General features: G+C 36.7%; 5 protein-coding genes and 1 long non-coding RNA gene across 8 annotated transcripts; 5 read left to right on the top strand and 1 right to left on the bottom strand.

Moving 5' to 3' along the window:
• Positions 1-69: 69 nt before the first annotated feature.
• Positions 70-5,227, top strand: LOC132175994 (sialyltransferase-like protein 2). Its single transcript, XM_059588093.1, has 12 exons — positions 70-281; positions 347-420; positions 811-900; positions 1,095-1,172; positions 1,460-1,560; positions 2,042-2,234; positions 2,359-2,449; positions 2,530-2,594; positions 3,100-3,254; positions 3,339-3,420; positions 4,033-4,142; positions 4,685-5,227. The coding sequence occupies exons 1-12, from the start codon at positions 194-196 to the stop codon at positions 4,893-4,895; spliced, it is 1,338 nt and encodes a 445-aa protein (XP_059444076.1). The 5' UTR covers positions 70-193; the 3' UTR covers positions 4,896-5,227.
• Positions 5,228-5,900: 673 nt separating this feature from the next.
• Positions 5,901-9,621, top strand: LOC132175995 (chromophore lyase CRL, chloroplastic-like). 3 transcript variants are annotated; one of them, XM_059588095.1, is made up of 10 exons: positions 5,901-6,034; positions 6,275-6,560; positions 6,672-6,721; positions 6,945-7,005; positions 7,150-7,185; positions 7,538-7,588; positions 7,739-7,831; positions 8,865-8,969; positions 9,169-9,261; positions 9,394-9,621. In XM_059588095.1, the coding sequence occupies exons 2-10, from the start codon at positions 6,360-6,362 to the stop codon at positions 9,535-9,537; spliced, it is 834 nt and encodes a 277-aa protein (XP_059444078.1). In that variant the 5' UTR covers positions 5,901-6,034; positions 6,275-6,359; the 3' UTR covers positions 9,538-9,621. The 3 variants fall into 3 exon arrangements, with proteins under 3 accessions (XP_059444078.1, XP_059444077.1, XP_059444079.1); XM_059588094.1 differs by having other exon boundaries at positions 5,901-6,059; XM_059588096.1 differs by having other exon boundaries at positions 5,901-6,069.
• A 1,193-nt stretch (positions 9,622-10,814) lies between these two features.
• Positions 10,815-13,005, top strand: LOC132175993 (uncharacterized). Its single transcript, XM_059588092.1, has 2 exons — positions 10,815-11,765; positions 11,844-13,005. The coding sequence occupies exons 1-2, from the start codon at positions 10,969-10,971 to the stop codon at positions 12,469-12,471; spliced, it is 1,425 nt and encodes a 474-aa protein (XP_059444075.1). The 5' UTR covers positions 10,815-10,968; the 3' UTR covers positions 12,472-13,005.
• A 975-nt stretch (positions 13,006-13,980) lies between these two features.
• On the top strand, positions 13,981-17,087 carry LOC132175991 (uncharacterized). The gene is made up of 5 exons (XM_059588090.1): positions 13,981-14,085; positions 15,240-15,396; positions 15,552-15,661; positions 16,602-16,744; positions 16,853-17,087. The coding sequence occupies exons 2-5, from the start codon at positions 15,252-15,254 to the stop codon at positions 16,893-16,895; spliced, it is 441 nt and encodes a 146-aa protein (XP_059444073.1). The 5' UTR covers positions 13,981-14,085; positions 15,240-15,251; the 3' UTR covers positions 16,896-17,087.
• LOC132175992 (uncharacterized) lies at positions 15,671-16,541 on the top strand. The gene is made up of 2 exons (XR_009439487.1): positions 15,671-16,043; positions 16,164-16,541. It is a non-coding gene; the product is annotated as an uncharacterized LOC132175992 (long non-coding RNA).
• Positions 17,088-17,927: 840 nt separating the features above from the next.
• LOC132175990 (galactoside 2-alpha-L-fucosyltransferase-like) lies at positions 17,928-21,753 on the bottom strand. Its single transcript, XM_059588089.1, has 2 exons — positions 21,031-21,753; positions 17,928-19,564 (listed from the first exon to the last, which is right to left on the bottom strand). The coding sequence occupies exons 1-2, from the start codon at positions 21,284-21,286 to the stop codon at positions 18,096-18,098; spliced, it is 1,725 nt and encodes a 574-aa protein (XP_059444072.1). The 5' UTR covers positions 21,287-21,753; the 3' UTR covers positions 17,928-18,095.
• Positions 21,754-24,195: the final 2,442 nt, after the last annotated feature.

Below are 24,195 nucleotides of genomic sequence, written 5' to 3'. Positions count from 1 at the left end.
GGCCCAGCCCAACAAGAATTTACCAAATTTGGGCCCATAATCGTCTGGCTTATGAATAGCGCCCATTCTGATTTCTTTAACCCTCTTTCCTCTCCGATCCAGAAATATGAAATCGGGGCTTCTAGTTCTACTAATTCATCGACTAGCTTCAAGTTCTTCCATTTTCGAAGCTTAGCAAGTGAATTAGCATCAGATGAGGCTTTTGCGGTTGATCTTGTTGTTGTCTTTAACTTCTGGTTTCGCTGCGATCGCCGTCTACATCACCGGTTTCTCCACTCTCTGTACGTAAGACATTGTATTCGTATGCTAATTATTTGTGCAAATTTGACGAATGTGATATGTACAGACGACAAGTATCAGCCTTCCGATGAAGATTTTGAAGCCTTGCAGTCTTTGCAGAGCGATTTTCAGAAGTGTGTGGTGAGTTTTTTTTTTTTTAATAATAATTATTGATGAATCTATGGCATTGCTTTAGGTATTAATTGATTCAAATTTTTATTATTGTAGTACCGGGAAATGAAATGAGTTTACTAATACGTTTTTTTTTTTTTTTTTTAAATTAATTTTATTTTAATTATAGTTTTACTAATACGTTTAAGCTTTGTTAAAATCGTCTTCGGCTTTATCGAGGGCTTGGATATGAAATCGTTTCATTTGAATTTAGTTGCAAATGAGGTTAAAATTCGAGTTTTTGGTGGTTATACTCTTTGTTGAAGTGTACGAAAAGTTGTGCTTGGAGTGATTTTGAGTGTAGGAAAGTAGCGCTTGAATTATTTTTTTTGTATTTCTGAAACTGGATTCTTGGTTCAGAGTGAAAATGGATTAGGTTTACAAGCTGCGGTTGGTAAAGATTATTGTGAAGTCACGATAAAGTTCCCTAGCGACACCGTCCCCAAATGGGTAGGTTCTTCGCTTAGATTTTCATCAGATTAGCTCCTTTATGTTTTGGCGATGCTTGCAAATGTGTAAATTATGATATGAGATATGAAGTAATTTCCAACAAACTTTTTTTAATATTTCTGTTCATGATATTTGGTGTTTCGTTATACTGATCTCCTCTGACTTAGTTTCTTGGAAATTTTGAATGTGAACAGAAAGATCCTAAAACTGGTGAACTAGAAGGGTTATCATTTGATTTTAATTTGTGTGAAGCTGTGGCTACATGGGAACAGGTGAGCGTGTGGTTCTGCTTTCCAAAATATGTGATCCTACCATTCAACTGTATGCATTAATTTTGAAGGAGACAAGATATGCTTATAATAGACTTAGTGAGATATTTTTTAATTGCTGTTTCATTTAGTTAACTGACACCTTGGTGTAATAAATGATAAATCTGTTGTTCCAATTTCTCTTTGCCTCGATTATTGTTAAGTTCATTGTGATTTTTTTAATTCAATTTGTTTGTTTAGTATTTCTTTCTTTGCTTTACATTTGATTTACTAGTGAGTTGATTGTTCAGGTGCGGAATAGTACCACAATACTCACCAAGGAGTTCATTAATGCTTTACCAAATGGATGGGGGGAATACGCATGGCGCAGGATCAATAAGGGAATACTTCTGTGAGTATTTTACAAGTTACTGGTACTACAGTTACTTAACTCTATGTATCTAATAAAAAATGAGAAGAAAATATTGAAAAGAAAGTATCTACCCATATTATGAAGTATGTAATAGTGAGATGCAGTTGATATATTTTCATCTAAGCCAGTCATGAGCTATTTGAATGATGATGAAAACCTTCCTATTCCCATGAGCTGTGTAAATATGTCATCGATTACTATTTCTAGTAAAACTATGATGTGGCATAGTATGAGAATGTTTAACTTTTATGTGTGTGTAATGACATCTTACTTTGTACTTTACCTATAAATCATGAGGAAGTTAAATAATTAACACAAGCAAAACCTTGATAGAAAGTTCTCCAGAGTCTGGGACTTGGTTTAGATATACTGTTTCTAGTCTGATGTAAATAGGGTTCTTAAAGCTGCTGAGAAATTTCATAGCTACATGCAAGCTGATGTATTTCATTCTCTGTTGCAGCAACCGCTGTGAGAATAAGACTCTATGCATGGAGAAACTTTCACTGGTACTCCCTGATATGCCGCCATATTTTCCACGGCAATTTGGCCAGTGTGCTGTTATTGGTAACTCAGGAGATCTTTTGAAAACTAGGTTTGGGAAGGAGATAGATGGCTATGATGCTGTTATTAGAGAAAATGGTGCTCCAATTCAGGTTAAGATCAATCTTAGAAATGGACCTGCCTTGGAGGGGTTCCTCACCATAAAAAAAAAAAGAAATTCTGGTGCTTACTTCACTTGATAAATGTTCTACCTTCCTATTGTTTGATTTATTACAGAACTATTCAGATTATGTGGGCAAGAAGAGTACATTTCGTCTCCTCAATAGGGGATCTGCCAAAGCTCTTGATAAAGTTGTGGAGTTAGATGGTATGAGCACCATACTTTGTTGTAACTTGTGAAGCCTTTCACATATTACTAGAAGCACACTAAAGATTTGGGTTCTGCAGAAACGAGGAAGGAGGCCTTGATCATTAAAACAACAATTCATGACATTATGAACAAAATGATACTGGTTCGTATGTTGTTTCCTTTTAGTCTTGCTCATCCTATCAAAAAAACAAAGTTGGTCTTCTCAATTTGCTGCATAAGTTTGTACTTTTCGTCTTAACATTTTCTTGTTACTGTAAATCATCAATTACAAATGTAATTAATTAATTGTTCTTGTAACTGGAAAATAATAGTTATTTGTACATTCATTTCCCTTAACTGTGTCCATATAATGTAATTATCTGTGTTCATATATGTATTGCCATATTATAGGACCCTGATTTTAATTGCTGAATTTGATCCAGAGAGACAAAAGATGAGAGAGAAGTTTAATTGCTGAAAGCAAACCAATTTTCGAAATTTCTGCTTCCATCTACTTGTAGAAACTTGGCTCATTTGTCTTCCCCCTAGAATAGATGGTTGCTCTGGCATTTTCTCAATAGGACTGTGGGAAAATACTTCCTTGCTCTTGGGGATAATTATCTCACTGAAAAGCTTGGATTTTCTTTTTTTTGCGGCTTGCTATGCAGGAAATTCCAATAAACAATCCTGTATATCTCATGTTAGGTGCATCCTTTGGTTCAGCAGCAAAAGGAACTGGGCTCAAGGCTCTTGAATTTGCTCTCTCTATTTGTGAATCCGTAGATATGTATGGTTTCACTGTGGATCCCGGTTATAAAGAATGGTATAAAAATTTCTTTCCAGCAGTCAGTATTTCCGATTTTATATACTTGATAATGTTTACCTGATCACCTTATAATATTCTCAGGACTAGATATTTCTCTGAAGCTCGACAAGGTCATACTCCTTTGCATGGTAGAGCTTACTATCAAATGATGGAGTGTTTGGGAGTAAGCCTTCAGCTTTCTTTTCTCTATTTGCTGATACTTCTATAGTTTTTGGATCTTAACCTCATGATGGTACCGGAATAAGCTTTTTTCTTCTTCTTCTTCTTTTTGAGAGAAGAAAGACTACCAATGCTTAATGAGAAATGCCATACACACTTTTACTCTCAGTCCAAAATGCACTTTCTGATGTGACACTAAAATAACCATTGGATCCAAAATCCAATAGTGGTCAATCCAAAATCTAATGGGGATTTTTAGTGCCACATCAGGAAGTGTGTAGGAGGCTTGACGTTGCAAATTCTAATTAAGAGGTCATGGAGCATTGATGTTGTTTATGTGGTGTATAGGGTCAATGGCCCCCATTTTTGGATCCCAGATGGTACTATCCTAGGACAATGCTGTAACCGAGCAAACAGTTATATGTTGATTCCTGAATTGTAATCATGGTGTTAGCTTGATATCCAGGACTAAGTTTTTATATCATTTTGCAAATAAAATTTTCCTCGTTGCAACTTGTATAAACACTCCATTCTTCCTTCCTTATATGAGTGAAATATCTCATCGGTTTTTATATTATATCATTGACTTTGTCTTTTTTTTCTTCTGCTTGTTAAGCTTATCAAAATCCATTCGCCCATGCGAGCTGATCCAAATCGTGTTGTAAAATGGGTACCAAGCCCTGGCACAATTAGAGCTGCTAGAATTGCCTCAGAGAAATTATTGACGTAAGTGAACTGAACTTCTATTGTCTGTTTCTAAATTTGAGAATACAATTGTTGAGAATTAGGCTGCCATAATTGATTGGCTTGATGTTTGGTCATGAACTAATTGTGCTACTTCTATTTTCTCTCATAATTTTATAAACCTCTGCAATACTTGGTCCTGCAAGCTATGGCACGCTATATGATGAGTGGAATATATCAACTATTAGTTAGACAACCTTGCAGACACAGCATGGCTAAGTACTTGAGGCATATTTGTGTATTGAGAGGGTTCTGTTTGAAATGGTCTCACCAAGTAGAGAAGACTGACAACATCTAATAACCCCAACCCAATATGATATTGTTAATGCTCCAGTTTATAACTTCATCTACAATGTTTGTTGAGTTCTCTAGTGCATTATTTTTTTGTCCCAGTAATTTGAAGGGGAGGAGTAGATGGGGCTGATTAAGCATATTCACAAGCCCGATTTCTATGGCTGAAAAACTATTGTATCGGACGTGTGGTGAATGATATTTTTCTCATTTTCTTTTATAATTTTCTGCAGGAGGGTTGGAGCAGGGTCTAGAGACCCATTAGCCGCATGCTCAATTATTAAGGATAGGGTTAAGAGAAAGCCTATCGCATTGTCAAACTTCAGAAAGGCTGCTGTTGACCATCAAAAATTTGTGAAAGGCACCACCATGTACCCTTTGGAGCACAGTCCAGGACATGGGGCACTTTGCACAGTGCCAGCAAATCGATTCACACATAGCTGACGACTGATCTGTGATTTGGTTTGTTCCACATTAGCAATTGGACGAAGAAATGGCTGCTGACCAATCTACATTGCATTATTCTGTATACAAAAGAATTTGTTCGAGGTCCCCTCGTTTTATCAAAGTTTTGATATTCCCGACACCCACTCAGATGGCAATTGGAGGTCGAGAATACGTTTGCTTTTCTTCTAATTCCGGTGGTGTCCAACCAAAAGTCTGTTTATGAGATGGTGAGGAGACAGGAAAGAGCTACTGTAACATTTATATTCAGTTTTGAAGGAAAAAGAAAGTTCAGGAAAGCAAATAATTTATCAATTGTATTTTTTCTTTTCTTTTCTTTTTGTAACTTGATATCAGTTAACATATCTTCCAGAGTACATGATGCTGCATTTTTGTGCCAACTTTGTATATAACGGAGAACTTGGATCCTTGAAATTCGAGTAGGGAATGAGAGGGGGAGTGCGGGGTTGGGTGCCTTGGGCAACCTTTGAGCAGCCCGGAGTGCAAAATTCTCCCGTTCAAGGTACCCAATCCTGCACAGAAAATTTGAGCGGCATGTCGATATATAATGGACCAATGGGTTTATTAATCCTCATTGTGTAGTTGTATTTATTTTGTAGGTCATTAGATAGAAGTGGAAGTGGACGTGAAATAACCTGAAATCAAAACTACCAGAAAATCTCTCTTGATCTTTACTTGACCTTCGACCCACTCTTTTGCATCTTGTATTTTCTCTATATCCTCGTACTCCAATGGCAATCCAACCATAAGGGGATTCCGAGCATCAATTATTACCTCCTAAAGATGGAAAAGATAATTATTACAAAAAAAGATTTCTAATCCTTAACAAGAATTCCTAGAACACTCCATTCTGACTAAAACTTGTAAAATAGAAATATTTGAGAAACATCAATGAATTTCTTATAACACTGTCTTATATATATATATATTATTGGTTACTTATTCATTAAAAAACAGAAGGATATTATTGGTCACTCATATATGACGCAGACTTTTGTTTCTTTCAATAGCCGAGGCCCGAGAGTTCCAAAAACTCATGAGGATTGCATGATTCACTCTCGCTGTCTTATTCCTTAGGGTTCTTCGGGTGGCAGCCGCAGAGGGAGCAATTAGGAGGAGTTCGTTTCTCTCTCTCGATTTTTGGTTGGAAATGGTTGCTTTATGTATTTGATGACAGACATATCTGTGTGGTTTTTTTTTTTTTTTTGTTATGTTTTTAATTCAAACAATGTTTCGTTACTACAATTCTGGCAGAGAGTTTAATATTTATTTTTGTTTGTTTGTTTGTTTATTCCCCAAATATATTTGATTGGGTAATTTATCTTCTTTTTTTTTTTTTTTTTGGTAATTTTCTACAGCTCAATAGATGTGTTACATATTAAAGTTTTTATCAGCAGAGCAATTTCGCTTAAAAACCCTAAAAAGAAATGAAGATGGTAGTGAATGCTTGGCGGTGGTGATACCAATAGAGTAGGAGTAAGAAAGAAACGAAAGAAAGAGATGGGTACGGGAAGTCGAGCACGGGGACTGGTAGTGAAGACCCTGCTATTGATTGGAGGCGCGGTTTTGCTCAAGCGGCTCACCAAGTCCACCACTCGCTGGGACCATGCTCGCATCATTGGTAACTCCCTCACTGGCCAAAAGGTACCCACTACTGATATTCCCCTTCTCGTCGCCCACCCACCCATCTCTTCCATTTTGAATCATATTTCTTTTTCAGCCATTTTAGTGATCTGTGTTTGAATTTTATGATAGTTTTCCATGGAGCAAGCATCCAGAGCTCCTGACAATTACTTCAATTTCAGGTATTACCGTAGACCTCCTAACCTATTATAATTCATGTTCCTATTTTGTTGCACATGTACCACAACTTCTCAAGCTATCAGATTTTTTTCATCAAACTCATTGCTGAGCTTCTTATCTATAACAAATCAAGCATCTCTAGACATGGGTTCTTTCTAAAACATTCAAAGGACCCTTTTTGCTCCAGTGTATTACCTTTTGTCTCTTGTTTCTGGCTATCTGCAGAATGATGACGTGCCCAGCAGCAGAGATAGTTGATGGGTCAAAGGTTTTATATTTTGAACAAGTGAGTATATAACTCGCTGCCTATTTTCCTTATACAAGAAAAAAAGAAGTTTTCAATGGCTTTCTGTTCAATATCTTTATATATATACTATCAGTTGCTGTGTGCCATAAAATGGCTTTATGATGGTTTTATTTCTGTTGCTAGGCATTCTGGAGGATTCCTCAAAAGCCCTTTCGGCAGGTATGCTAGTATACCCTATCAGCTTTCAAACTTGCTGCATTTGTTATGCATGAATCTTAAGTGATAGAAATGGTTTCCTCGGGTATTGCCTCCTTGATTCTGCTTTCTTTCTTTTTCATTTTTTTTTTTTTTCTTTTTTGTCTTTTTTCTTTTTTTTGTGTGTGTGTGTGTGTGTGTGTGTTTTATTGAAAGTTCAATTTCAATGATGTTCTTGTAAATAGGTTTCTCAGTTTAGGGTGAATTTGCCTATATTCTTTCTCCAGATTGCACCTTATGGTGCAAGCCTTGTTATTTTCTTCAAGAAACATTTTTACATCGATAAATTCTAAATTCTAACCTGTACTGATTGCAGAGATTTTACATGGTCAAGCCTTGTCCTAAAGAGTTGAAATGTGATGTTGAGGTTGGCATATACTCTGTTTTCCAGTTTAGTTTTCGAAGAGCATAATGTTCCTTTGCATTTTTCAATGGTGGAACTCTTTTTTTTTTTGGGTTGGGGGGGGGAAAGGATTTGAGTAACTCTCCAATGTTTTTAACTTTGCTTAATGGGCAGGTAAGTTCATATGCCATTAGAGACGTGGAGGAGTACAAGAACTTCTGTGATCGCCCAAAGGACCAGCGCCCACTGCCTGAAGAAGTTCTTGGGGTAAGCCTTGTGTCACATCAAAGGTTTGAGGTACTCAGATCCATATAATATGAAAAATATTTCTGCAAATGACTTTGAAGACTTTGTATGTTATGTTATCTTTTGCTTGAATTTGCAGTTTAAAAGTTTTGGTATAGAAAATTGTAATTTGAAGGAGAGGCAAATCCTATATACATGTGGTGCACAAACAGCAAAGTTATAAAAGAGGTCCTGGAACAAGTTTTATAGATTAATAACGAGGTGAAACAACATGGCTTGAGATGGGTGGATGGGTTTTGAGTATAAAATGTTGTAAATTGATAGGTATGACCTCAAATTGAAGACTGTTAGTAACAATTCGTGATGTTTAACCCCAGTTACCCTACAAACGTTCAATGAGTCAGTTCTTTAAGAGACAGGTTGATAGGTTGTGGCACTGTGGTGAGTAAGTATCCCCTAGGTAACACGAAATTTGGATTCTGATGTTTCCTGACTTATTGCCTATCACATGACTTACCTTGCTGCTAAGCATAAGGTGATGTCTTAATATATCTAGATAGGGAATTGGATGCCATCTTTTTCCTTCTTTAAGTACTTCTAGCGAGAATGGAATTGAAAGAAAATTTTCTGATATCATAACTTTTCAGTTTATTTGGAAAAGCAGTTGTATAATTTTCTGTGGCATGTCTCACTAGTTTTCTTCTTGCTAAACCTGTTATTTTTTTATATGTGAGATAAATCTGATGGTAGATTCTGCTTCTTAGTTGAATGATAGCATGGGCTAACTTACCCAAGGCTTAAGAACAGCGTAGAGCTGTACAGCCTGTTAGTCGAGCCCATAGAATAGTCCGTATGCTTGATTTTAGGTTAATGCTTCAGCTTGGGAACACTCGTTAACTTGGATTCTTGATGTATTTTCCTGCACTAATCGCATTAATCTTGCCAGTAGGGTTTCATGCCTGAGCGTGAGACTGGCTGCATGTATTTATTTGAATGCTTTCAAATTGTTACTCAAGGGGAGTTCACATTCTCCGAATGTCCTATGCTTGTGCAGGACATTGGGGAGCATTTAACAACAATATATCTGAAACGCTGTGAGCGTGGAAAACGCTGCTTATATGAAGGCTCAACTCCACCTGGCGGGTTTCCTAATTCATGGGTAATTGTCTGTTGACCCTATTGCCATCTTCTTCTTTTTTTTTTTTTCTTTTTTTGTTCTGCTTACGCTCCCCTTGCATGTCAGCTGTCTGCAGTAAAACCTGGGAGTGGGAAGTTGATTTCTCCTCAATACTGATCAGTTCAAATACAAATATCCAATGATAACTTCTCTCTCTCTCTTTCTTCTCTCTTCATGACAGAACGGGGCAACGTACTGTACTTCGGAGCTTGCAATCTTGAAGAATAACGAGATACATACATGGGACAGGGGCTATGATGAAGATGGAAATCAAGTCAGTTTTTTGTAGTCTTAATTTGCATTTATTGATATTACCTTGATGAATATTTGAAAGTACTACTTTGGATTTGGATTGAGATTAAGGCAGAAACCATAATGGGAATGCTTTTTGTTTTACTCGCTACAGGTTTGGGGAGCAAAGGAAGGTCCTTACGAGTTCAAGCCTGTACCTGCCTCTAGTTTCAATGGCATGTTTTCTTCTCCTTTAGATTTCCCTCCTCAGCAATCGATGGAGAAACGAATACAGGGTTCATTTGTTTTGCAAGACTGATCACTTGTCACATATACCCATTTATATGTAAATCCCTCCGTATTCTTGAACTTCTATCAAATAATGACTCCTTGTCAGTTGCCACCTTTAGTTTTCACAATTTTGTTTCCTGGAATATTCACCAATAACATTACTCTAAAAAATATATATATCCTCTAAAATCTTATTGTCAAGGAAATTCTATCCACTCGATTATTGTTGATCATTAATGGATAAGTTACAGGATTACTAATTTATCTCTTAAAGATAACTCTCTTCTAAGCATTTTCACACTCATGCAGCTTGTATTTTGTCTAACCAAAAGGAGATCTCGGGCATCAATTATTACCTCCAAAAAAATGAAGAGATAAGAATTTATAATTATTACAAATAAAGAGTTCTAGAATCCCTAAAACAGTCTAATCCAACTAAAACTTGTAAAATATAGATATTGAGAAACATCAATGAATTTCGTATAATGATTGTGCACATGACTAGAATGTTCTACTGGTGTCTAATTAAGTTCCCCTCTTTAAAAACAAAAAACAAAAAAAGCTCACTCCTTTTGTGCATCTTGATATGCATTTTAAAGCATGATAGTTTAACAACAATATTCAATATACCTAGGGCTGTAAATAAGCCGATACACTTGACAACTCATTGATATCCATTAGGTTAAGCTCGACTCGAACTCAAGCTCAACACTCGTTACTGTTAAAGCTCACTTGATTATCTAGTAATACATATCTGATTCGCTTGATTGAACTCAACAGGGCTCGTGAGTTCGACTTGCTTAAAGCTTGACTCACTTGGCTCGTTTAGGGCTCGCGAGCTCGGTCCGTGTAACGCCCGACTTGTTAGCTGAGGCCTTTTAAAGGGGAGGTAAAAAAAAATGGCGAAAAAAAATTACAAAAAATGAAAGAGCCATCCTTCATTCCTTCCTCATTGGCTCCACTATGGGAGTTGTTATTTTTTATTCAATTTTGACCGTTAATTAAACTACAGTATGTAAGCCGGATCCGCCAGAACTACTATATAGATTGTTTGACGGGTGTTTAAATTCCCTTCTTTTGTGCATATTTATATACACTTGGAAGTGTACAATATTCAATATAGCACGTAACAAATAAAAGCCAACCACATGAGAGAAATCTATTTTCTCTTTTTGTGATGGTATATTAGTATTGGTCACTTATTCATTAAAAAAAAAAAAAAAATTAAGGATATTACTGGTTACTCATATAATATGAGTCAGTGACTCACTATGACTTGTTTGTTTCAAAAGCCGAGACCCGAGAGTTAAGAAGAGGCGGGTCGGATTTTATGTGTTGGGTTAACGGCATGATGCACTCTCACTGTCTCACACGTATTTAGGGTTCTACCCCTTTTTTTGTTCCTTATTCTTAGCTCCAGAATTTTCTTTTTGGCTTTAATGCTATTATCCCCAAAACTATGCTCAAATCAGCCTTCACTCCCGTTTTCTCATTATTTCCGGCCAAACCCAGAACCCCAAAAGCGTTGTGCAGTACCGTCACTAACGCTTTCACGAGCAGCCCACCATCAGTTCGACAAAATGCCTCGTCCAAAACCCACACGACCATCCCAGCGCCCCAACTTCCCCCTACTTCAGCATACATCCACCTACCCTTCTGTCGAAAGCGCTGCCACTACTGTGACTTCCCAATTGTCGCTCTTGGCTCTTCTTCCAACCCAGCTGATGACGACCCACGAGTGTTAAACTATATACAATTGCTTTGTCGAGAAATTGATGCATCGAGAGTAGAGTTTAAGACCAGCCCATCTCTCGAAACGGTCTTTTTCGGGGGTGGTACGCCTTCACTTGTGCCGCCGAGGCTGGTGTCGTCAGTTCTCGAAGTTTTGAGGTTGAAATTTGGGTTGAGTTCAAGTGCTGAAATATCTATGGAGATGGACCCTGGGACTTTTGATGCTAAGAAGATGAAGGAGTTGATTGGGTTAGGAATGAATAGAGTGTCTTTGGGAGTTCAGGCATTTCAAGAAGAGTTGTTGAGGGCTTGTGGGAGGGCTCATGGTGTGAATGAGGTTTATGAGGCAGTTGAGATTGTTGGGTCGTGTGGCGTTGAGAATTGGAGTATGGATCTTATTTCATCTCTTCCTCACCAGACACGGGAAATGTGGGAAGAGAGTTTGAGGCTCACCATTGAAGCGCAACCAACCCATGTGTCTGTATATGATTTGCAAGTTGAACAAGGCACAAAATTTGGAAATTTGTAAGTAATGAAGCTAGTAGTGAAGCAGTATTTTTTAGCTTTATCTTTGTTTGAACTTGAAATTTTAGTTTCTTGCAGGTACACCTCTGGGGAGTTCCCTCTTCCCTCTGAAACACAGTCGGCTGATTTCTATAGAATTGCTTCAAGCACGCTTAGTGATGCTGGTTACAACCATTATGAAATTAGTAGTTACTGCAAGAGCGGCTTTGAGTGCAAACACAATCTTACATATTGGAAGAACAAACCTTTCTATGGCTTTGGCCTTGGGTCTGCTAGTTATGTTGGTGGATTGAGGTTTTCAAGGCCAAGAAAACTAAAAAAATACATGGGTTATGTGCAAGATTTGGAGAATGGGTTGGTGGATTGCTCTAGAAATGATCATAACGACACAATTGATGTGGCCATGGATGTCGTGATGCTCTCTCTTAGAACTGCCAGAGGCCTAGATCTAAAGTCTTTCAGAGAAGCTTATGGTGGCTCTCTTGTTTTCTCTCTTTTGAAGGCCTATAAACCTTATGTAGAAAGTGGACACGTTGTTTGCTTGGATGAGAACAGAAGAGCCATGACTACAGATGAACTTGATACTGCATTATTGGACGAGGACAGGATCGACAGAATGCTGGCTTATATTCGGCTAAGTGATCCAGACGGTTTCCTTTTATCAAATGAATTGATATCCCATGCATTTGGGGTACTAGCTCCATAGAACTTTGATCCTTCATTGGAGCCAGGAGGAGGTCTTTGGAAGTGATCACAAGCTGTTTCAATGTACTTATAGTAGCTGGCTTTAGAGGCTGATTTATCTTCTTGTGATATGGCATTGTTGAGGTGAGTTGCAAAGAGACATACTCAAATCTGAGAAAGGACCTGCTTAGCCTACATACTATTTACTTTGTTCCGATGGAACATGAAAATCAAGAAAGAAGCTAATTGTCCACTTTGGGGCACAAGGCAGAGCATTATAGGGGATGACCCTACATTAAAAGCAAGCAGGACGTCAAAATGTTATAATTCAGTTAAAGATGCTGAAGAAGCTCTTTCGGCCAGGACCACCAGAATGTGGGTCTCGTCGACATTGACAATATTTTTGTAATTTGGAGGGATATTATCACAATTAAAAGTTTAGGGGACATTGTCAATTGGATGGTAGTTCGAGGGATACGTGGATTTTATCATTTCTTTTTTCTTTACACTTCTTTCCATTTTAAATTACACATATGAGAATTTTTTATCATGTTTTAATTTATATGGATTAAAACCAAAATTATGTATGGTTCTTATGATAGTATATTTTTAATTGTATCACTATGTTCAGCAATATATTGTTATTTAACTTTTAGTATTTTTTTTTTATTAAAATAGGCATGATTGATTTTTTTACACAATTTTTTTTAACCTATAATAAAAAATACAATGGAGATGTGTTTTAAGTTTTAAAATTAAATTATATTGAATTCTGCACATTGCGAGGTCATGAGCTACTTCATATAATTTAAGGTTTTTTTTTTTTTTTTTTTTTTTTTTGGTTGGAAAGTATAACAAAACTCTGGAACAAATCAAAAACTAAAATTAAGTCAAAAAAAAGGCTAAAACACGGGTCATGACATAATCTTCTAAAAGATTTCAACCCTCAGCCTTTCTAAAAACATGGGTCCTAGGCGGGTCATGATAGGGTTTGTCGATTTAAGAATAAGATGCTCAAATTTAAAAAATGGTTTACGGTTTTCAAAAATTAAAAAAGAATTTTTAGTGAAATGAAAAATATTTTTTGTTAACTATTATTTTACGTCGCACCAAGCACCCAAAAATACGAAAAATATTTTTTAGAAATCATTTTACGGTGAAACAAACAGTCTAAGGTTGCATTTGTCTCTTCTTTTTTATTTCTCTATCTCTTAGGGTTTTATTATGCAAGGAGGTTTAATACCATATTTGTATGAGGTTTTTTTTTTTTTTTCTTCAAGACAAATATATTAACAAACAACTCAAAATATAAAATATTCACAAATACACACAAACAATTATTTTAAAACATTTTTCAAACAAAAAAAATATCACACATTGCCAAACATAAAAGGATTGAAAAACTACCCATCTCTAGAAGGCCCAAGAGTAAAAAGTTGTAATCCACAGTAGAATCACTCCCCACAAGAGCATTTATGCAATTCAAGTTAATTCTGACACAAAAAAAGAAAAAGAAAAGAAAAAAAAGAAAAGGGTTAAAAAGGGACGTCAGCCTATTTGGACTCCTTCGGCTGCTAATATCTCAAACCTCTCGAACCCGAAAATCGCTGGTTGCGGCTTTTGATCCATTGTGAAGGTAACAAAAAAACAAAATTCTGAAGCTTAGATCGTTCTCATCCTCTATTCATTGTTATCCTAAACCAGTGAATTCCCTACTCGTATTTATTTCAGTGTGCTTCTAATTTTCTGCCTATGGGTGTTGTTGTTTGTGCTAAACAAATGTGCTTGATATAATTTTAACCTCTGAACATTTATAATAATGAAATTCGGTTTGTCTAGCTGATGTTTTCGGATCTGGGTATGATGGAATTTGTACGTACACTAGTTGTGTCTTCATTTTGCATTTCAGTTTAGCTCTGAATATGCTGTTCTTTTTGGTGGTTTAGAGGAAAAAAGTACTGAGAAAGGAAAAGCATGTTGAGAAGATAGAAGCTCATGTTCACGCTTTGGCATCGTTAAGAATATTTAGGGGATTGATTTCTTGTCATATGGAAAATTTATCCATTATTGGGATTTGTTGATTTGTGTGATTGAAAGCTTGGATCTTTTGGGAATTAGGTGAGAGTTTATCACTATTTTCTGATGGGTTATCAGTTATGAGAAAAATATATTGATTGGGAATTACAAATAGACTTTTAGCAGATACTTCTCTAAACTGTTGAGACGAACCCAGCAACTTTCAACATAAATGTCTGTTCTCACGATTACCAATGAAATTTCATATTGAAATTGAGTAAGCTGCCAAACTATTTGTTCTTGAGGAATGCTATTTTGCATTCTCCCAGCATACTTAGCTGACGTTGATTTAGCATGCCACTTTACTTGAGTAGAATGCAAAATAGCATTTCTCTTCGTTATTTCAATTTGGTTTGAAGGCATCTTGATTCTTCAATTTGTGGAGCCTCTGATTTGGTACTTGATTTTCCATAGAGTTTTTTTTTTTTCCTGGCCATTTCATTTCTTTATCCTTGTATGTTTAATCTCCTTTCCTGCCTTATTTTATCTTTTTGGTACCTTGTATTTTTCTATTTTGACAATTGACATGCTGTGTACTGTGTACATGAGAATTAATATCTTGTTTCTTGGTTGCTTCTGTCATAATTTTTATTTTGTGGCCTTAATTAACTTTGCATTTGGTAATTGATGTTTATCGGGGTCTGATTGAATTTTTAGGTTTTGGTTATTCCTTGTACTATAATATGATCTGCATCTTGGACTAAAACAAATTAGGTTTTCCTGGAAATGGGGAAGGACTCAAAGGCAAAGGACTCAGGAGCAAAGGGTAAGGGAAAACAGGCAGCGGGTGGAGCTGATGAGAGTGCATCAAAGGGTAAAGGGAAAGGTGGGAAAGCAGCAGATGGGCTTGGTACCTGCACATATGTCAAAGGTTTTTTTTTTGTTGACTTTTCCCCTTTGCCCTATTCTGGAGCTTTTTCTTAATTATAACTTCTTTTTGTTGTAACTTTTCATTTTCTTCTTAAATCCTTATTATTAAGGCTTTTTTTTTTTTTTTTTTTTTTTTCTGGCCATTAATTTGTTCAGCAAGGCATATCTTGTGTGAGAAGCAAGGGAAGATCAATGAAGCATACAAGAAGCTGCAGGACGGTTGGCTCAGCAATGGAGATAAGGTTCCACCTGCTGAATTTGCAAAGGTTAATCTCTATCTAGGATATTATCATTCGGGAAGCTTTCGTTTTAATTTTTTTGCTCTATACCTTTATTTTGAGCTTTACACAACTATCATATGAAGATTCTGTACCTTTACTTTTAGTGTACTAGAAGCTGCAACTGTTTCCCAATTTTCTTCTGATGTTTATTGTAGTTTTACATTCCAACATAATGTCATTGAAGTAAAGTTGGTTGGGGGGGGGAGTATCTCATCTGGATAACCCTCTTCTTTTGTTCTCTGTGGTTTAAGCTAATTTTATATAAATTCCTATTATTTTGAAACCATGATGGCTCTGTAGAAACAAGCAAAATATCTTCTAACTTCGATAGTTGATACCACAAGCATGCACTAGAAGATTGCTAAAGGTACAGAACCAGTTAACTATCATATTCTGAGCTTTGTACAACTATCATATTGAGATTCTTTCTTTTTTTTTGGTGGGCGGGGGGGTTGTGACGGGTTATCTTTGGTTTCTTGCATTTCAGGGTATCTCCCCTGGAAAACCCTCTTCATTTTAGTGTATCATGCACAAGATGATTGCTAAAGGTACAAAACCAGTTAACTAAAAAAGAAGAAAGAATAATTTGACAGGGAGGAGGGAGACAATATTGACAATTATCGTGGTTGATGCAATGGTGTGCTTAGTTTTACCAGAAAACATGTCAGAAACTTCTTCATCTCTCTATATGTAAAAGGAGATAGAGTTTTTATGTTCTTGCGAATTGTTTGAAAATTGGACGTATAATGGTGATTTATTAGTAAAATGGGTGTTTAAGTTACCAGCCTAGCCTTCTGATGTAAATTTCTATTCAGACCATGAGCTTCCTCCCCCTCTCCCCCCCCCCCCAAAAAAAAAAAGAAAACCCTTTAGTAGAATTTTTTGGGGTTCATATCTTTGCCTTTTGTCTTCTTTCTTGTTGCAGTTAGCTCAAGAATATTCAGAATGTCCATCGGGAAAGAAGGGCGGAGATCTTGGATGGTTTCCACGAGGTAAGATGGCTGGGCCATTTCAGGAGGTTGCCTTTAACACACCTGTTGGAGTTACCAGTGCACCATTCAAATCAACGTATGATTTCCATATCACTGATTTCCGTCCTTTACATCAGCGTTCCCTATAATGAGATTGGCTGAGAATATTTTGTTTTTTCATTTTTTTTTTTATTTGATAATGCAGACATGGATACCACATCATCTTATCTGAAGGAAGAAAGAACTGATTCCCTGCACTAGAATTCAGATGAATCTGAGATGCAAAATAACGTGTATGTGATATGTCTACATTTGACTCAGTGGCTGGATGTTACTTTCCTTTAAAGTAAAATGTTCTCTAAGTCTGTATTTTGCAGTGCAAGAAAGATGATGGTTTTCTCTCTGTATATTGGTTTATGATCCTATATCCTACTTTTCAATGGTAATTTGTTGCAGTATCAAAGGTGTGTGGATGTGGCAGGGATCCAAGCCAAGTGTTTAAAAAATGAGTTATGGACAACTACAAAGATAAACAACTACCAATGTGTTAGATGTTTGCATTATTTAAGAATTGAGATAATGCCCACTTATGTATTTGGGCGAATAACAGGAAGAGGGTAACTTATGAGCTTTCCCATCTCCCCAAGACGCTGTTTTCAATTCTTTGCTTAAAGATAGGCTTAGAAAATTGTATGGGACCAGAGGAAGGGAAAATGAACCTCTCCATTTTTTTCAGTTAGTGCACTTAGAATGGCAAAATTGTCCAAATTTTTTCGAGGTTAAAATTTTTGAACAACATTACCCTTCTAAATGCACTAACCGGAGAAAATTGAGGGAATTTGAAATGGAGATGATCATTTTCTCAGAGGCAAGAAAGCCTTTGTCCGAGCAAGAGGACTCCTCAAGTGATTCCATAAAAGAGGAGGGAAGCCTTTGTCTGAGCAGAAGGGCCCTCACGTGGCTTCCTACTTTTGCAAGAGAGCCTCCTCTCATAAATTCTTGTCGAAAGAGGATGGTCTCAGGGGCATTCTCACTGGGTTTGGATAATGCAAGGCATAGGTTCAACTCCTAAATATAGGAATCTTTATTCCTATTTGTAGTATCTCCTTGAGTATCGTTGATGTCCTGGTAGGGCAAACAATTAAGCTATGGCTTAGCTGGTCTTGAGGATGCACCTGCGGCTTCCTCTGTGGATTGGTGTTACTATAGTCATGTACAGGTAAAATAGTCACAATTGGTCTCCTCCTTCAACCTTTTTCAATTAAAAAAAAAAAAAAAATTCCAATGGTAATAAGAGGAATTTTCAGTTGCCACCTAATACATATATCATTACATAACCAAAACTAGTTACCATCTCTTTTGCACACCCAAAAAATGCAACATCATTGCGACAGTTACAAGAACACACATTCATGATTAAAGTTCATAAATTAAAGAAAAAAAAAAGATTAAAGTTCATCGAGATGATCCACAAGCTTAAGGCCCCAACTCATGTCCTCGCAATGCCTCACATGAGGAACAATTGCACCCGTGTCAACCCCCATCTTTGCCTTGCAGTCATAGAATGGAGGTGCATGGAAGCAAGGTTCCATTGACATGGCTCGACGACAAGGTGGGTTGGGGGCGGTCCGATTCTCAGGCTTGTAGAGTATCCATGGCTTTAACCCTCCAAGACCCTGAGCCACATACCCGAAAGTTGACCACGAACTCGTGACCAACACATCAGTCAGGCTCAGTAAATACATCTCAGTCCATGCCTTCCGGTTGTGCATCTGCTTCTCTGTTTGCTGATACTCTTCATGGCTTGGCTGGTATATGCCAACCACCTCGCCTGTAACAGTTGGATATTCCCAATACATTTCCCTAATCTTCTCAAAGTACCCGGAGCTCAAAGAAGTCATCAGCACAGCTTTAGACTTGTGAGTTCCAGATGGACCAATAATAATATGTTGCTCTCTGTTGATTTCTGGCAACAGATTCTCCTTCATGGTACAAGCTAGGATCTGATCTAGTACGTGTTGAAATGGACCAGTCCCTGTATCAAAGACCCTGATCTGGATGCCTATTCTTTCATCTGCTTTAGCTAAATAAGATTCATAGTATCTGGTAATAAGTCCCCAAACCTGATTTGTGGGGTGGAAAAGATATCGGCCCATCAAGTGGAAAACTGTATCCTTCTTTGGGAAGAGCTTACTCAATTCTTGCTCAAAAGATGGGATCAAGAAAAGAGATGGGATGAAGTAGTTGTCTGTTTTCACGATCAACCAAGGCACTTTCTGCAGAAAAGTTTGATCTTCATCACAGAAGAAAAGCTTATCATGATCGTTGTAATCGTGGACTAGATGGAGGTACACAGAAGGTGGCGTCAATCTATTCGAATTTGTTGTAATTGTAATATTCTTCTTCAACATTTTCCCGTAACACTCCCGAGATTCCTGATTGAACTTGTTGAATTGATTTTTAAGAGGAAAATCTGGAGGCAGGAACCAGGAAACTTCTGGAAATGGTTCACATAAAAGATCAGCCACATCAACTCCAGGGTCAACGAGTAGAACACGGTTTGTGAGGAGAGCATAAAGAAACGATGAAGCTAGGGAAAGTATCCTATTCCCTAATCCACTAAAGGAAACCCATACCACATAATTACATTCTAAGGGCCCTGTGTAATGACCAGATTTCAGTTGCTCCAAGGTTTTGTTATAGGATTCGGTATACGGTCCACATTGTTTATGGAGAGCTTCATATCTCCGCAACCTGGAAATGAGGTAAGAGGAAGGTTTGTGTGATAGCTCCTTGCGATATTTAACCGACTCATACCTGCTAAGACAAGATCCTTCATCAAATCCAGCAGACAGTAAGCCACCAAGCAATTTATCCTTTGGCACCTCAGTAGACTGAGAGACACTATCTTCTGAACCTAGGAATTAGAAGAGTACACCATCATTGACAAATCATGTCACTCAGAGATACAAGTAAAATAGCCAATAGACCATGATCAATATGGATATAGCACAACTTATTGGGCAGTCAGAAACAGATCAATTGGCATGCAGTAGAGTAAACCAAATAAATAATTCATTAACTAACAAAAATGTTGCCATTTTACATAATCTCCCAAGAGTTTGGAAATAGAAATCAACAATGAGAACCATAACAAGCTTGAACAGGAAAGAAGATACACTTATTATGTACCAATAGAAAGTACGGGCAGATCAAACCTAAGAGATGTAATTAACTTTATTTATAAAATCATATAAACCAAGTATCACTTTTTACTTCTTGAAAGTAAGACATAAGTGAAATCTTACATATTTTAGGTTGGATTCAATTAAATCATACAATTTTGTTTCCCCCCTTGAAGGATGACTTCCAAAAATATCTTCTCCAAATGCTAGATAGGTAGTTATTGCTTGAAAATCTTTTGACATTGACAGAATATTTGGAGTGTGATTTTGCTTCCCTAAATCCAATATCTAACACAAGTAGACAGATTAAGAAAGGTCAGGAATTTAAAACTAGAGCATATCAAGGATACCAAAGTAAAACAAGCTTCATAATCTGAGATATGCATGAAGCAAATTCAGTAAATATAAATAGCCTCAAACCAGTCTATCCAAAGTAATAAGAAAAGTGTATAAATATACCAACAATGTAAACATGTTTTGCACACAATGTAATGCGCGCATCATGTAAATATAACAGGAATGAGCACATCGAGATGAACAAGCGGTAACATGAAGAAATAGAATGGAAACAATGCAGTTGTAAGAGGGGGAGGATAGCAATATTGTGGATAATATGTGATAGCAATGTCTGAGACAGTTAGGTTGTGCACGGTGAAGAACATACTGCACCTATAGGATGAAGGATTTAACAAAAGCTAAATGTAGCAAAAACATGAGTCGGTGCGCTGTTAGAAAACGCATGATGGCAGATGGTTTACGAAAAATTCATAGCCCTAAGATTGAGTTTGATGGTGCAAAGGGACTAATTAATAATCTATATAGTTTCTTTGATCTAATGAATTGAGTTTGCGTTGAGCTTGCTCTCAACACCAATGACATAAATCAAACCCAAGAAACACACTTTATGCTACATCTTCAAGAATGTAAACCAAACGTGAAACGATGTTCTGCCAACATTTCACCAACCAAAAAAGGTGAATTCTTAATTATAATATCAATAATAGAGAACAGCACAAATCATCAAACAGAAAAACAAAACATGCAACTATTCACCGTGGCAGAGCAACATTTTCGCATATATAAGTTTCAATGACAAAAACCCAACTAGAAAGATTCCCAAAATCAAGTACATTACTTCTAGAACATACTCAAACTCAGTCAAACACTTGAACCTTAAAAAAACCCAACAAGCAAGTACCTTGTCTGGGTTCCACCTCAAGAACCCTTTTTTCTGAAAGTTCCCAAATGCTATCTGAAGGTAGGTCACTGAGAACCACAGACACTGAAAACAGAACCGAAACAACCATCAGACAGACGACAATGATCCCCATCAGCCTCATCGGGTTGGACCCCAATTTCCTACCTGAATCTACCAGAACAGTGTGGGTATCCGAATCCGGATGACTTGCTAAATCATCATCATCATCATCCGGGGTTTTCTTGAGCCTCTTCATTTGGGCAAAGCTCTCATCTGGGTATTGCCAAGATCCGGCTGAGGTCCCGTTTGGAACAGATGGGTATCCAGATCTTCGTCCGTTTTGATCAATGGGTGGGCGTGTTGCAGCAGAAGAGTAGTTTTATGAGCAGTGTTGCTGTGTTGGACTGTGAACTACGAACTTCTGCCTCTCTGGTTCAATTTTACGGTCGGACACGTTATAGATTAATCATAGGGTGATCAAAGTCCTCTCAGTAATCCCACTTGGGATCTCTAACCAATCCCGCCAATACTCAAAACATAAAGATTATTCCCGCATGGATGTAATTGTCTTCCTCGCAATAGTCTTCTCCTATTTTCTATGTTTGTCGGTGACGTGATTGTATGTTGCGGATTTTCCTTTTCGGTGCGCTTTGGCTCATCTGGGTAATCAGTCAGTTAAGTTACCTCAAAAAGTTATCACGTCAATTTGTAAAAAAATTGTTGTAAAAACTATATCATCTCTAGCATCACTGTGCCAACCCCCAAGCTGCGGCAATGGCCGATCTAATGATTTATTTTAATAGGTAAAATAATAAAATATAATGAAGTTGTAACCGGTGAAAAATGGCTCATTGGTAGATAGGAAAACTTTCATCACACAGCAGCGATGAACAAGCACAAAATAAAAAATTTGTGGTAGTCTAGTAAGTAAAAAGTAGTGTAAAACACCATCTCCTCTAATTTACTCTGGTTTTTAGACTGAAATTTGGGCTGAGTTGAGTTTCATAGGGCTAAAATGTCAAGAATATGAAATTGTGGTTTATTTTATAGGAGCTAGTAGAAAATTTGGGCATAAAAATATTTTTTCAAAACAATTTAATAGGAACTGGCACCGGCGCCCGCCGTTGTGTGTATCTGCCACTGCCCCCCAAGCCTCTTGGTTGAACCTTTGGAAACCCATTCTAAAATCCTATAACTAAAATATTTCTATTTATATGGTTGATCACATGCCGGTAGCCTTCATTCTATAATTACTCTTTGAGAGATAACAAGATGAAAAAGGAAAAGTGTGTATACTTCAAAATAGCGTCTCTTGCCTTTACTTAGAGGACTACCATTGATGCGGTAAGTGCCCTTGATATGGAGAAGGATCCTCTCCATTTCATTTGAAATGAAGGGAATTTATTTAGTTGTTTTAAGATGGTATCTTTGTTCAAATAAAAAATAGGGAGTCCAAAAATGACAAAATTACCTCATAAAAACAATTAACTTGTTCCTCTTCATTTTATTTGAAATGAAAATGATCCAAGTCCCCTTGATATGGCAAAGACAAGGAGTCAAGAATATTATATAGAAGGTGGCATATTACTGCGAATAACCTTTTTTGTTGGGGGTTACGTTAACAGTTCATTAATTTATTAAGCCAATTTTAAATAAACAAGACCGTAACTAGGGAATACTTAAGATACCCTTCCTTCTATGGTTCCTTCACCACGTGTATGTCGGGTAAGAGACCGTCTGTCGATGCCCCCATCAAGAGAGAGATGGATGACATGCTGGACGCAACCCGACTTAAGGTTGAATAGATCTTCTAAAGCTCAAGGGTAATTGGCTTTGTTGGGCTTGCCCCCGCCCCCAAATTCCAATTTTTTTTTTAACGTCTTTCTTTATTGGAATTAGTTCTTGATACATACTTTCTTATCAAGTGATCGTTTGGAGGGCTTAATTGTGCTATTTAAGATGATGTCTTTTTAATAGAAAGGAAATAACTAGACTTAATTATTACAAAAAATTTGTTCAATATGTCACTAGTTGGAATTTTTTATTTCTCCATTTCATGAAATTATTTATTTATAAAAAAAATTATTTACAAAAATCTTCAGTGTTCTCGAAAGGGGAGAAAGGAAAGTGACTGATCAATGAGGTGGCCTGTTAAGATAAGAGAGAAATGAATAAGAATTTAGATCTGGCCCTAAAAATAAAAAATAAAATCTTATGCATGATCGGATTCGGTGCCATCGTATGTGTGGAAACTGACGAAACCCGCACGTGCGTCAACGGTCATTCCTAGCAAACTGTCCTGTTTAGTATTTTGAACTGCTACAGAACATGGAGAAGAGAAAGAAAGAAAGAAATAGAAATGACAAAGGAAATAAATTAATATCTTATTATTACTAATGTTATTTTTATTATAAGGTTCTATCCCTCTAGGTCTAGGGTGCCTTGAAATTGTCCCCTATGGAGGGATGAAATTACTAGTCACTATAATTTACAATTATGTGGAATTTTTAACATCATCAAGTAGGTGCCATGCAAAGAAAAAAATAAATAAAAAAATAAAAAAAGCCTCTCTTGGCACCGGATAATATTAAACATTTTAATATATTTTTTTTAAATTCATTTTTTCCAAATGATCTGATCTATTCAATAAATAAATAAATTTATATTGTTTTTTTTTTCTTCCTTAAATGAATGTAGGGTCTAAATCATTTGAGAAAAAAGTGTTGAGATGCCTAATAGCCCTCCTTGACACCACTTGTACACGGCAAAGTTTTCCTTCAAATTATCAAGTTGAAAGAAATTTTTTCAATTTAATTTACTAGGTTAACATTCGTCTTTAAAATATGTAATTTCCCTTGCTTTAAAACAATATATTAATTTAATAAATTGAGTTGAAATACTTTGATCAAGGACAAGAAAGTTTTATCCATTTAACAATATCATTTCAAGTATCAAACTATAATAAATATTTCTATAATCAAACTATTTATAAAAATTAAAATTAAAATGCATGATTTCCAAACTTTCCCTTGAAGCAACCAAATCAAGATAAATCCAAATTCTTGCTAACTTTCTTCGGACCAGAAGCGTGGACACAGCAAAGTTGGCTCAAAATCCTACGTAAAGGCTTTAATGGCAAATGGCCAAACCCAAAAGAAAGAAGGA

The sequence above is a fragment of the Corylus avellana genome, chromosome ca3, assembly GCF_901000735.1.
Source record: "Corylus avellana chromosome ca3, CavTom2PMs-1.0".
Classification (NCBI taxonomy): Eukaryota; Viridiplantae; Streptophyta; class Magnoliopsida; order Fagales; family Betulaceae; genus Corylus; species Corylus avellana.
The sequence above is the reverse complement of the archived record's forward strand: the minus strand, read 5'-3'. Positions and strand labels throughout refer to the sequence as shown.

What these genes read in the sequence shown, in the direction of transcription:
- LOC132175994 (XM_059588093.1), top strand. Translation starts at nt 194, where the DNA reads ATGAGGCTTTTGCGGTTGATCTTGTTGTTGTCTTTAACTTCTGGTTTC. An exon ending in GCGACACCGTCCCCAAATGG is followed by an intron (nt 901 to 1,094) that starts GTAGGTTCTTCG and finishes GAATGTGAACAG; the next exon opens with AAAGATCCTAAAACTGGTGA. An exon ending in ATCAATAAGGGAATACTTCT is followed by an intron (nt 1,561 to 2,041) that starts GTGAGTATTTTA and finishes TCTCTGTTGCAG; the next exon opens with CAACCGCTGTGAGAATAAGA.
- LOC132175995 (XM_059588095.1), top strand. Translation starts at nt 6,360, where the DNA reads ATGCTTGGCGGTGGTGATACCAATAGAGTAGGAGTAAGAAAGAAACGA. An exon ending in AGGTTTTATATTTTGAACAA is followed by an intron (nt 7,006 to 7,149) that starts GTGAGTATATAA and finishes TTCTGTTGCTAG; the next exon opens with GCATTCTGGAGGATTCCTCA. An exon ending in TGCCTGAAGAAGTTCTTGGG is followed by an intron (nt 7,832 to 8,864) that starts GTAAGCCTTGTG and finishes ATGCTTGTGCAG; the next exon opens with GACATTGGGGAGCATTTAAC.
- LOC132175993 (XM_059588092.1), top strand. Translation starts at nt 10,969, where the DNA reads ATGCTCAAATCAGCCTTCACTCCCGTTTTCTCATTATTTCCGGCCAAA. An exon ending in GGCACAAAATTTGGAAATTT is followed by an intron (nt 11,766 to 11,843) that starts GTAAGTAATGAA and finishes AGTTTCTTGCAG; the next exon opens with GTACACCTCTGGGGAGTTCC.
- LOC132175991 (XM_059588090.1), top strand. Translation starts at nt 15,252, where the DNA reads ATGGGGAAGGACTCAAAGGCAAAGGACTCAGGAGCAAAGGGTAAGGGA. An exon ending in CACCTGCTGAATTTGCAAAG is followed by an intron (nt 15,662 to 16,601) that starts GTTAATCTCTAT and finishes TTCTTGTTGCAG; the next exon opens with TTAGCTCAAGAATATTCAGA. An exon ending in AGTGCACCATTCAAATCAAC is followed by an intron (nt 16,745 to 16,852) that starts GTATGATTTCCA and finishes TTGATAATGCAG; the next exon opens with ACATGGATACCACATCATCT.
- LOC132175990 (XM_059588089.1), bottom strand. Translation starts at nt 21,286, where the DNA reads ATGAAGAGGCTCAAGAAAACCCCGGATGATGATGATGATGATTTAGCA. An exon ending in TGAGGTGGAACCCAGACAAG is followed by an intron (nt 19,565 to 21,030) that starts GTACTTGCTTGT and finishes TCTAATTCCTAG; the next exon opens with GTTCAGAAGATAGTGTCTCT.